At 48.6% G+C, this 12054-nt stretch overlaps 1 protein-coding gene across 2 annotated transcripts in view; it reads left to right on the top strand.

The window, feature by feature from the left end:
- Positions 1-427: 427 nt before the first annotated feature.
- The window catches only part of TRABD2A (TraB domain containing 2A), a 53448-nt gene continuing 41821 nt past the window's right edge, over positions 428-12054 (top strand). Inside the window, exons 1-2 of one of the 2 annotated variants that reach the window (XM_080813996.1) lie at positions 428-692; positions 10649-11209. In XM_080813996.1, coding sequence (XP_080670122.1) covers positions 585-692; positions 10649-11209 — 669 coding nt within the window. In that variant the 5' untranslated portion in view covers positions 428-584. The remainder of the gene's footprint in view (positions 693-10648; positions 11210-12054) is intronic. The other variant, XM_080813997.1, reaches the window with a different exon arrangement.

Here is a 12054-nt window from a genome sequence, read left to right as displayed (position 1 = left end):
TCTTTTGCAGACAAATCTTCTGTGCCATTTCCTTTGTTTAAATGAGCTTTCCTTTAAAAAACAGCCTATCGTTTGTTTCTTTGGACTGTCTCCTTCAACCCGGGGCCACGCTCAGAGCTGGAAGCCTAAATACAGACGCGGGGATAAGAGCCTATAGGATTTCGGCGTGAGGCTGGGAGACGGTGCTGGAACTTCACTTTCCCCCTCTGGCCGCCTCACCCGGTGGCCCGCGGCCGGGGCCGGGTTTGGGCGGGAGCAGCGGGGCGGCGACTCCCGCGGCCGCCTCCGCGCGGGGCTGAAGAGCAGCGGGGAGAAGTGGGGGTGGGAGGTCAGGGCCCCGCCCCGCGTGGCTGCCGGGGCGCCGCTCGCCCCAGCCCCGCCTGCCGGCGGCCGCGCAAACTGCAGGGGGAGCTGACGCCAGGAGCGGGGCTGCCGGCCGGCGCTCCCGGTCCCCCGAGCCCCGCGCTCTATGGCGGGCGCCCGGCTAGTCCGCAGCTCCGCGGCCGCCGGCTAGCCGGGCTGCGCGGTCCCTGCTGCCCTACTCCTTTCCCCGCGTCTCGAGCCTCGGAGCCGCGCTGGGGAGGATGAGTCCCTGGAGCTGGTTCCTGCTGCCGACCCTCTGCCTCCTGCCCACGGGCGCAGACCCGGGGCGCGGCGCGCCTGCCTCCGCCAACTGCGAGCTCAAGCCCCAGGTAAGGCGCGCGTCTCAAGCGGGCGAGGCGGCTTCCCCGCGTTACCTCCCCAGGCCCGCGAAGAACCGCGCCCTCGGATCCCGAGCCACCTCCCCCGGTCGCGCCTTCTTGCTGGGTTCCCCTTTCTGGCGGGGGCGCAAGCCCCCCGGCCGCATGAGACCCTGTCCCCAGCCCTCGCCATTGGGCAGGGCAGCCAAAGAGAGTCCCAGCGGGGTCTCCTGGGTCTCTCCGGTATGCTTCGCGGGCTTTCGGGGACGTCGGGCGGAGGAGTCTTCGAAGCCCGAGCGGTGCAGGGACTTGTGGCACATTTACTTTGGAAGTTTGTTCTGCCCTTTCTTCCCCAGCGTTTAGTTTCTCCTACGCTTATCGAGATGGTAAAAGCGCCCTGCAGGTGCTTGACTTAACCGTCATATATTCAGTACCCGAGTTAGAAGGGATTTGGGGGAGCTGAAGTCAGTCCCCTTGTTTTACCGATGTGGGAAACTGGGGTAACAGGCTCAGAGAGGGAACTTTGCGCCCCAGGTCACACAGCGCATTCGCGAAGTAACCGCATCTGACAGCCTCTCGTTCACGCACAGGCGCTTCCCTAGATATTCGCATGGGCGCTTTGCAGGTGAGGGGAACCCGGGCGAGGGAGTCCCGGTGACCTACCCGGGTTCACCCAGACCTCCAGGAGCAGAAGCCGAGCGGCAGTCGGACAGGTCTAGGGTCTCCGAGGCTGGCTCCCTTTCGAGATGAATGTTTCTTTCTTCCGGTTAGTTTTCTCAGGCTCGAATTTTCTGTCGTTCTCCAGTTCTTTCGAGCTCCGTAAGGTTGTGTTTGTATCGGTGGGTCTGATCTCCGGATCTCTGGAGTTGGGGAGGGTGATACTAGACCCGTCCTTTGGATGGCCCGTGCGCCCTCGGACCTTAGGTCGGCCCACCTTCGGTGACACCTGCACAGCATCGTGGGCCCTGTCACCTTGGTAATTTTATTCATCGTCCTAACCACACCAAAGGAGAGGGAGACCTAATTGAGCCTTTCTGGCTCACGGGGTTGAGCGGCAAGTCACACTGAGTTCCCTGACGCGTCGTGGGCTGCGGACTTGGGGAGGCTCTCCCTCTAGGACGGCGGGAGGCGCAGTGGCTGGAGAGGGAAGTCCGCAGCAGGGAGAGTTTCAAACTCGGTAGGACAGCTGCGCCCTTGGGCTACAAAGCAGTCCATCCTTTCCTGTGAAAGCAAACGTTTTTCACTGCTGCAAATCCACTCGTAATTATAGTCTGACGAGTGAGTCTTTTTTTTTTTTTTTTTTTTTTTGACGAGTGAGTCTTGATAAAGTTTCTGTTTCTCTTGATTCTTGAACCCCTCTCCATGGCCTTTTTACTCTCGAAGTTCTCAAACTTTTTTTGGTCCCAGGACCCCGCTACGATCTAAAAAAGTGCTGAGGATTCCAAAGAGCCTTTATGTATGTGGGTTAATGGAAGTTTTAGTAAGGACACACGCCATTAATCTTCAGAGCAGTGATATTATCCCACACATGTAGCCTCTAGAAAAGTCTCTATACACTTGTGAGAGAATGAGAGCATGAGAGGAAAATATCTTAGTATTATTGTTGAAATAGTTCTGACCTTACACACTGCTTGGAGGGGTCTTGGGGACAGCCACAGGTCCCTGGACCACATTTGGGAAATCTCTGTTCTGTTCTGTTGGCAAACTGTCTTATCCCCTGCGGAGGTCAGGTCAGTCAGTGGCAGGACTGTATGCTTGACCTGCTCCGTGGGGGGGAGGCACTGCGGGTGGGTGCCCCCCAAGGCTGGGGTCTTGAGATTGTAGAGCAAAGCTGGGGAATCCAGCCTCCAGTCCAGTGCAGCAGCTTACTGGGTAGCATTCTGCGGTTTGAGAACTGGTTTGGTGTCCACTTTCGTTAATCATTACAGAGAGGTCTTCCAAGCTGGTCTGTCTGCAGATACTGCAGGCTTTGCGCTGAGCACCACGCAGGTCATCTCTTCCTTATCTACACTCAAACAGAACTCAGTGAGTGTTCTTTATTACTCTTGCCTCTGTTCTCTCACCTGTGCTGTTTCTTCCCGCAAATATCCACATGCTTGCTCCTATACTTCCATCTGGTCTTTGCTCAAACTCTTTGAAAGAGACCTTTACTGATTGTCTGTTAAAGATTTTGTCAACCCCTGACCCACCTGCACTCCTATCTGCCTTTCCTGCTTTATTTTTTTCCAGAGCACTTAACTGATAAAAATTTGCTGCTGCTCTCCTACTCACCTCCCCCCTGCCCCACACACCATGTAATCTTCGTAAGGGTAGGAATTTGTTTGGCTTGCTGCTCCGTCCCCAGTGCTTAGAAGAGTGCCTGGGCACAGTAGATGCTCAATAAATATTTGTTGAATGAAGACTGTCAACTAAAGCCAGCTCACTTTGGTATCATTCTAATTGGTCTGCCGAAGAGTACTTTTGGAAATGTGCCATTATCACAGGCCCCAGGAGGCTGGGATGGGAGGAGCTCAGGGGTGCAGCCCCTAAGGGACTTAGCCCACATTGCACAAGTTGCCATTGAGCTCCTTTGTTTCATTGCATGGATTCCAGATACGTGGTTTAAAATCGCCAGTGACTCAGCGGACAGAGCTTGTAGCTTCTTGCGCTTGTCATCCATGGCTGTGTCTTTTTTCTTCCAGGCCAGTTGCAGCAAGGTTCAGAAGGGACGTGTGTTTATGGTATTAAGTTTTTATTCTAATCAGTCATAATGGTTTTTTAAGTTTTTATTTATCTATTTGACAGACAGAGAGAGAGAGCACAAGCAGGTGGAGCGGCAGGCAGAGGGAGAAGCATGCTCCCTGCTAAGCAAGGAGCCCAATGCAGGACTCGATTCCAGAACCCCGGGATCATGACCCAAGCTGAAGGCAGATGCTTAACCCACAGAGCCACCCAGGTGCCCCTCCTTCAATGAAATATTAAAACATGTGGCTTCAGCTAGTAGCATGTGGTAGCCGCAGTTACACTGAAATGGGGTGGTAGAACAATTTTGTTCTTTTCCTTTTGTGGAGACGAAACAGCCCCACCCCTGAGTATAAGGGCGGCGGGGGCAGTTGCACCCCTAGGACCAATGCAGTGGCCTGGGGGCTTGCTGGTGGGCAGGGCAAGGGGAGAGGTCCCAGATCAGAAGCCCTGAAGACTTTTCTTCCAGTTCATGCTCTCCCCAAAGCACCCCTGCCTGAGAGGGCACTGTCTGTGGCCCCAGGAAGGGACTGCTGGTGCTGTGAGGGATGGGCAGAGCTCCATTTATTGAAGAAGCTAGCTCTCCAAGATGAGGAACACTTCTTTAAAAACTCTTTAAGACCCCTGGCTTAAAAAAGTGGGAAACCTCCCCAAATTGTGCTCTTTTGAAAAGACAAAGTGGGAAAAGGTGGCAATTTGAAGATTTAAAAATGGTGTGGGGGCGCTTGGGTCGCTCAGTCAGTTAAGTGTCCGACTCTTGAGTTCGGCTCAGGTCATGATCTCAGGGTCGTGAATTTGAGCCCTGTGTCAGGTGTGTCAGGTTTCATGCTCAGCGCAGAGCTGGCTTGAGATTCTCTCTTTCCTTCTTTCCCTCTGCCTCCCGTCCACTGCCCTGGGCTCATTTTCTTTCTCTCAAATAAGTAAATAAATAAATAAAATCTTAAAAAAGAGTGGTGGTGTGGATTTATTTGGGGGGGTAGGGGAGGGTCATGGAGCTAGGGAAGGGGACCTGGACAGAGCCTTTTCTTCAGAGTCAGGAAGTGCTCCTGAGCAGCCGCGCGTCTACTAGCGTGTCCATGGAAAGAGGACGCTGAGTCAGGAGTATAGTGTGTTCCGTCTTAAGGTCGCATCTTGTGATGTTTTAAACCCAGGATTCAGGGCGCTTGGGTGGCTCAGTGGGTTAAGCCTCTGCCTTCGGCTCAGGTCATGATCCCGGTCCTGGGATCGAGTCCCACATCGGGCTCTCTGCTCAGCAGGGGGCCTGCTTCCCTCTCTCTCTCTCTCTGTCTGCCTCTCTGCCTACTTGTGATATCTCTCTGTCAAATAAATAAATAATAAAAAAACCCCGAAAACCCAGGATTCAGGAGCCAGCCTGCCTGGCTTCGAACCCACTCAGCAGTTCTGGGACCTTGGGTCACATCGTAATCCTCTCAAGCTCTCAATTTCCACATGTGGAAATGGCCAGCGTCTTAATTAATGGTGTATCTTCTCAACTGCCTTTCTTCTGATTCTGTCCTGAATGGGGGGTGACTGGCAGGCTTTCATCCCCACCATGCCACCACAACTGTTCTTGTTTCGGTTCCCAGTGTCCTCAGTGTTGCTTCATCCAGAGGCCAGTTCTCAAATCCTTGTGTGGCACCAGCCACGCTGAGCCCGGTGCTCACGTTCGCCTCCTTGAAGCGCTGTCTTCACGTGGCTTCCTACTCTTTCGATTTTCTCAGCAACCTCGGCTGTCACTTCTCTCATTCTCTTTTGCTGGCTGTTCTTCTTTCCCTTGACTTTGCAAGGTTAGATCATTTCTAGACCTTTTCTTTCCTAATGGACACATAGCCCCTTGGAAATCTTACTCAGTCCCTTGATTTTAAGTAACATCTAAATGGTGGCCGTACCTCGTGTTTATCTGTGGCCCAGGCCTCTCCCAAAGTCCAGACTTCTGCAGCTCAACTTCCCCACTTGGTTGTTTGCTTGACATCTCCACTCAGCAGGGCCCAAGCCAGACTTCTGACCTTCCCCTCTGCTCCTGTTCCACCCCCTCCCTCCTTTCTCTCAGTCGATGGCAACTTCCTCCGTTCAATTAACCAATTCATCAGCAAGTCCTATTAGTTCTAGCTTCTAAAATACACCGAGAACCTGATCACATCTCAATTCTGTCACTAGAACCCTGTTTTCTCTCTTGGATTCTTTTGGTAACTTCCTAACTGACTTTCTTGCATCTGTCCTCATCCCTCCATAGTCTACTGACGCCGTCAGAGCGATCCTGTTCACACATTCGGTCGGCTCTTGTTGCTCCTCCCACAGAAACCTGCCATAGCTCCAGTGTGGCCTGGCCTTGCTCACCTCTCTGACCTTTCTTCCGCTTTCCTCTTCACTCATCCTGCCGTAGTTAGGATGGCATCCTTGCTAGAACCTTTCTGCCTCAGGGCCTTTGCACTGCTGTTCCTTCCTCCTGGACAGAATGCTCTTTCAGATATCTCCCTGGTTTGCCCTTTCACCTGCCTTCACAGCAAGGCTAAATCTCCTACCAGACATTCTGGGATTCCGATCACCTTATTTAAGGCTGAAGCTCTCCTCCACCAGTATCCCCTGTTCCCTTTCCTGCTTTCATATTCTTTATAACAGATATCACTGACATACCTGAGGCAGGGGTCTGTTTTTTATTTGCTTATACTTCTAGGGCCCTAGAATACCCCAGTATCTCGTGCCTACAACAGTCCCTGACACCCAGTAAATAGTTGTGGAATAAATGCAAATTGAACAAATGTAGTAGGAACATTCGTGTGCAATGCTTGAATGGTCCCTGGTGCACAGTGAACATTTCAGAACAGCTGGCTGTTCTTAGCGTCATTACTGTTATTACATGGCTGGATGCCAGGACGTGAGTCTTGTTTTTTGTGGGTTTTTTTTTTTTTAATATGAGCAGTTTTCAGCAAAAAGATTGTAAAACAACTCCATTGCTAGACTAATACTAATTGAAAAAGAAGAAATAAGTAATTAAATAAAAATGGATACATATAGTTCAACAGATTTTGTTTAAAGAGAAGTGTAAAGGTGCGCCTGGGGGGCTCAGTGGGTTAAGCATCTGTCTTTGGCTCAGGTCATGATCCTGGGGTCCTGGGATTGAGTCTCTTATCGGGCTCCCTGCTCAGTGAGGAGTCTGCTTTTTCCTCTCCTCTGCCCCTTCCCCTGCTTGTGCTCACTCTCTCTCTGTCTCTGAAATAAATAAATAAATATTAAAAAACTAAAGAGAAGTATACGTATTTTGAGATAGGATGAGAGTTTAGGGTGATTAAGAGTATTGGGGAAAAACAAACCCAAATCCAAGTGAAGGGAAACCACCCCTCCCGCTCTGCCCATCCCCCAACCCTTGACCATGACCCTGCAGTAGGGGTTGCATTTTCCTGGGAATCTATTTGTCTGATATCACAGTCTCCTGGTAGATGACAATGAGTTAGGTGCTCATGGGTTTAATAATAGCATTTTAGCTCTTTGTCGTGTCTCCCAGTTGGCGGCTGTGGAGAAGTCCTTTGGTGGCCTATGTGGAACGTGTGTGAGCAGGTCCTGTCCATAGGTCTGCGACGCCGGGTCATAGCACCACCCAGGGCCCTTCACTGAGCAACTCTTCCCCATAAAATGAATAAACCAAACTCAACCTTGGCCTCAAAGACCACCTCTACAGAATGAGTTGCCTTTACAGGTACTCATTTTGTGACCCATTTTAAATGAACCAAAGTGTAACTGTCAGTCTCGGCTTTTGAGTAGCATCTGGTTAACCAGTGTTTTTCTACCGGCTTGATTTAATTTTAACAATGAGGCATTTGACTACTTAATTAGCCTTGGCAGCCATTGTTTTAGATAGAGTTTCAGTTTGGCTTTTTGATGTATTTAAATAACCCTGGGGACAGTCATTACTCCCTAAAAGGATGCCCGAGGGCTGGCTGGAGACCCTGGATTTGATTCATCTCTTAATATCAATTCAATCGTTAATAAGTTTAAAAAATACATTCTTTCTTTCATTTTTCATTCACTTAACAATTACCTGCCTCATTTGTTTATTTGCATAACCTGTGGCAGATATTATCTAACTTTTAAAGATGGGGAATCTGAGGTACAGGGAAATGAAGTGGCTTTTAAAAATCAGAATTTAGACTCTTGTTACCAATTAGTGCAGTCTTGAAAAGGTGTGTGTGTGTGAGCAGAACTGTAACTTAAATACTTTTAAAAAAACAAACAACCAAGGCCACAGGCTGGGGGCTGGGGCTAATGATATATGTTCTGTTTGGCTTGGATGGCATTTAAGAAAATAAGGGCAACATATTCCAACTGGATTTTTTTTTTTTTTTTTTTTTTGAGAGAGTGTGCAAGCTGGGAGGGGCAGAGGGACAGAGAGAGAATCTTTTTTTTTTTTAATTTTTAAAATATTTTATTTATTTATTGTGGGGGGAGATCAGAATCCAGGGAGAGTGGTAGAGGGAGAAGCACACTTCCTTCTGAGCAGGGAGCCGGATGCGGGACTCCGTCCCAGGACCCCAAGATCAGGACCTGAGCTGAAGGCAGATGCTTCATCAACTGAGCCACCCAGGCACCCCTTCAACTGGAATGTTTTATTTAAACTGAAGATTTTTAGTTGCTTTTGAAAAACCTGTTCTGGAGCCCTAGGCCTACTCCCATGTGGCCATGACTGGCTCGGGCTGCTTAGGCAATAGTGTTTATTCAGAGCTGTGAGCCTGTTTGCTGCTAACCGTCCCCCGCTGTTACCTCATGCCCAGCCCTTGTGTCCTCTGTCCTCGTCTGAGTGGTCAGAAGGTGCTTTTGTGGAAGGTGGCCAGGGGGCAGGAGAAGAAGTTTAAAGGCTGTGAGAATGAGGCGCCTGTGTCAGCCAGCTTTTGTCTTAGATTTTGAGATTCTGTGTAACACTTCACTTGAAAATAGGTAGCTGCCTCTTACCGAAACCATTAACACACAAATACAAATACAGCTGATCCTCATTCCTTGTAGATTTCCTATTGCTGAATTGACCTGCCTGCTAAAATTAATTTGTAACCCCAATGCTTGTGGCACTGTCATGGTCATGTGCAGCCATTTCTAGAAGTGGAAAAATTTGAGTCTCCCAACCCACACACTCCCAGCTGGGGTCAAATAAATTGATGCCGTGCTTTGTTTCAGCTCAAGTAACAGGTGAACAAGAACAAGTAACAGTTGAACAAGTGTTCTTTTGGTGGTCTGCTGAATGCTATGTTTTTTGCATTTTTGTGCTTCTTGTGGGTGATCTCATTGTTTGAAATAACCAAGCCCAGGTACCTTCTAGTGTTCCTAAGCGCAAGGAGGCTGTGATGTGCCTTAGAGAGAAAATGGATGGGTTAGATGAGCTTTGTTCAGGCATGAGTTTTCGTGCTGTTGGCCATGAGTTCCGTGTTCATGAATCAACCACATGTATACAATATGGTGCTTTTCTTTTCTCTTTTTTTAAAGATTTTATTTATTTATTTGTCAGAGAGAGAGAGCACAGCAGGCAGAGTGGCATGCAGAGGCAGAGGCAGAGAAGCAGGCTCCCCACTGAGCAAGGAGCCTGATGCAGGACTCGATCCCAGAACCCTGGGATCATGACCTGAGCCGAAGGCAGCATCTTAATTAACTGAGCCATCCACGCATCTCAATACAGTGCTTTTCTTTTCTTTTTTTCTTTCTTTCTTTTTTTTTTTTTTAAGATTTTATTTATTTATTTGGGGCGCCTGGGTGGCTCAGTGGGTTAAAGCCTCTGCCTTTGGCTCAGGTCATGATCCCAGGGTCCTGGGATCGAGCCCTGCATCGGGCTCTCTGCTCAGCAGGGAGCCTGCTTCCTCCTCTCTCTCTGCCTGCCTCTCTGCCTACTTGTCATTTCTGTCTGTCAAATAAATAAAATCTTAAAAAAAAGAGATTTTATTTATTTATTTGACAGAGATCAGGCTGTCAGTCTGTCAGTCTGATCAGTAGGCAGAGAGGCAGGCAAAGAGAGAGGAGGAAGCAAGCTCCCTGCTGAGCAGAGAGCTTGATGCGGGGCTCGATACCAGGACCCTGGGATCATGACCTGAGCTGAAGACAGAGGTTTTAACCCACTGAGGCACCCAGGCACCCCAATACGGTGCTTTTCAACAGAAGCATTGCTCCGTCAATGAAAATGTTGTATAGGGGCGCCTGGGTGGCTCAGTGGGTTAAAGCCGCTGCCTTCGGTTCAGGTCATGATCCCAGCGTCCTGGGATCGAGCCCCACATCGGGCTCTCTGCTCAGCGGGGAGCCTGCTTCCCCCTCTCTCTCTTCCTGCCTCTCTGCCTACTTGTGATCTCTGTCTGTCAAGTAAATAAATAAAATCTTTAAAAAAAAAAAAAAGAAAGAAAATGTTGTATAAACAGAGGCTTTTAGGAACCTAATCCTTGTATTTCTCCTAGGAGCAGTGGTTCATTATCTGGTAATTCAGTGTTTGTGGTGACTTTATAGAACATAACTATGACAATAATGAGAGCTGATTGTAAATTGAAACTCTGCAATCCAGGAAAGCATATTACTTAAAAGGCTGCTCAAATTAAAGCTTTTTTTGTACAGAAATGTCTTTTCTGTACACCTGGATTTTCACATTTTTGGGCTGCTTGATGCATGGTTCACCTCATGAGTCTATCTGACCTTGAGACTTGAAGTCCTGAAGGGCTGCCCTGTGCAGGTCTTTGTACGGGGTCTCTTTAATAAACAGACACTTCCTAAATGCCTGCTGTTGAAACTGAGACCCTCAAGGCACTGTGGCTTGCCCTCGGGTGAGTGCATCCACTGCTCAGCCTGTAGCTGTTGGGAGACAATGTGCAGCCGTTGAGAGCTGCTGCTTCTGGGAATGTTGGATTTGAGATCTGATGATGCAGACACCATCAGTCTTCCTGCCTGGGAAGTACCAGTGGTCTCCTCAGGTGTCCCCTCATCTCTGTCAGGTGTGTCATTGGGAGTCCCTTGAGAGTCCCTGCTTTGCCTGAGGCCCAGTTCATTGCTAGGGCAAACTCAAGGACTGCTATTACTTTTTTGACTTCAATCAGCATTTCGGTGGAAAAGGAGAAAATGCTGCCTCAAGGACTCCTGCTGCTGTCAGGTGAATCTACCTGGACTCAGAAGTCTAAATTGTACTTTAATCATCTTTCTCCTGCAGTGTGGGTTGTCTGTCCACTTCGTTTTCTCCTGTCACGTTTCTGACCCTCCATATAATGCCTTAATGTCCTTTCTCTTCCTTTCAGCAAAGTGAATTGAATTCCTTCTTATGGACCATAAAGCGAGACCCGCCATCTTACTTCTTTGGCACGATCCATGTTCCTTACACTCGGGTTTGGGACTTCATCCCGGACAACTCCAAGGAAGCTTTTCAGCAGAGCAGCATTGTGTACTTCGAGCTGGACCTCACTGACCCCTACACAATCTCGGCCCTCACTAGTTGTCAGATGCTGCCACAGGGAGAGAACCTCCAGGACGTGCTCCCCCGGGACATCTACTGCCGCCTCAAGCGGCACCTAGAGTACGTCAAGCTCATGATGCCCTCGTGGATGACGCCGGACCAGCGTGGCAAAGGCCTCTATGCCGATTACCTCTTCAATGCCATTGCGGGGAACTGGGAGCGGAAGAGGCCCATCTGGGTGATGCTCATGGTCAACTCCCTGACGGAAGTGGACATTAAGTCCCGTGGGGTGCCTGTCTTAGATCTGTACCTTGCCCAGGAGGCCGAGCGGCTGAGGAAACAGACTGGGGCTGTGGAAAAGGTAGAAGAGCAGTGCCATCCACTGAATGGGCTGAACTTCTCACAGGTAAGACCCTCTTTGTGTGAAGGACTTGGCCTTTGATTATGTGTAAATCTACTGAAGGATAATTAGGAGGTAGACCAGAAGCATGGTTTATCTTTGCTCAAGAATGTTATTTTGAGGATTAAAAAATAAGCCCAAGAGTTAGTTATATCCCTTAACAGGTGTATTACTAAGAGAGAAAAGGTTTTTTATCTTGTCATCCCAACAAGTATTGGCATACCTTTGTCACTTGTTTTAACTTAGGTTATTTATTAACAAGCTGCATTGAGAGGATGTGGACAATGTGAAAGTCAGACTGACTATCAGAGGGTATGGCCTGGTTTGAAAATGATACTGGCCATGGCTGTTTTAGGTCATCGTGGGCCCTTTCAGATCACTGTTGTGCCTCTTCAGGACACTCTCCCTAGGAAATCCCTTTGTGAGGCAGAGTTATGTTCCTCTTTTCCATAGTTTTTAACCCCCTCCCTCAGGACACTGGAATTTAGGTTCATGTTCAAGAAGTTCTTCATTTCTCATAAGACAAGTGCCACTTTATTAAAGTGCCATTGTTTAATTGGTTTGGTGAAATTTGTTGTTGTTAATATTCTAAAGTACATTAGATGCCTCTGGGGACCAATGGGAATTTTATAATATGAAATAAGTACTTTTTACTTTTAGTACATTTTACTTTTTAAAAATGTTTAATTGAAGTACAGTTGACATATAATATTACATTAATTTCAGGTATACAACGTAGTGATTTGACAATGACATACATTATGAAATGTTCACCACAATAAGTATGGTGACCATATAAAGTTGTTACTATTATTGACTATATTGAAATAAGTATTCTTGTTTCGCAGATA

This window comes from Martes martes (genome assembly GCF_963455335.1).
Source record: "Martes martes genome assembly, chromosome: 9".
Lineage (NCBI taxonomy): Eukaryota > Metazoa > Chordata > Mammalia > Carnivora > Mustelidae > Martes > Martes martes.
This window is presented reverse-complemented; position numbering and strand designations above follow the sequence as displayed.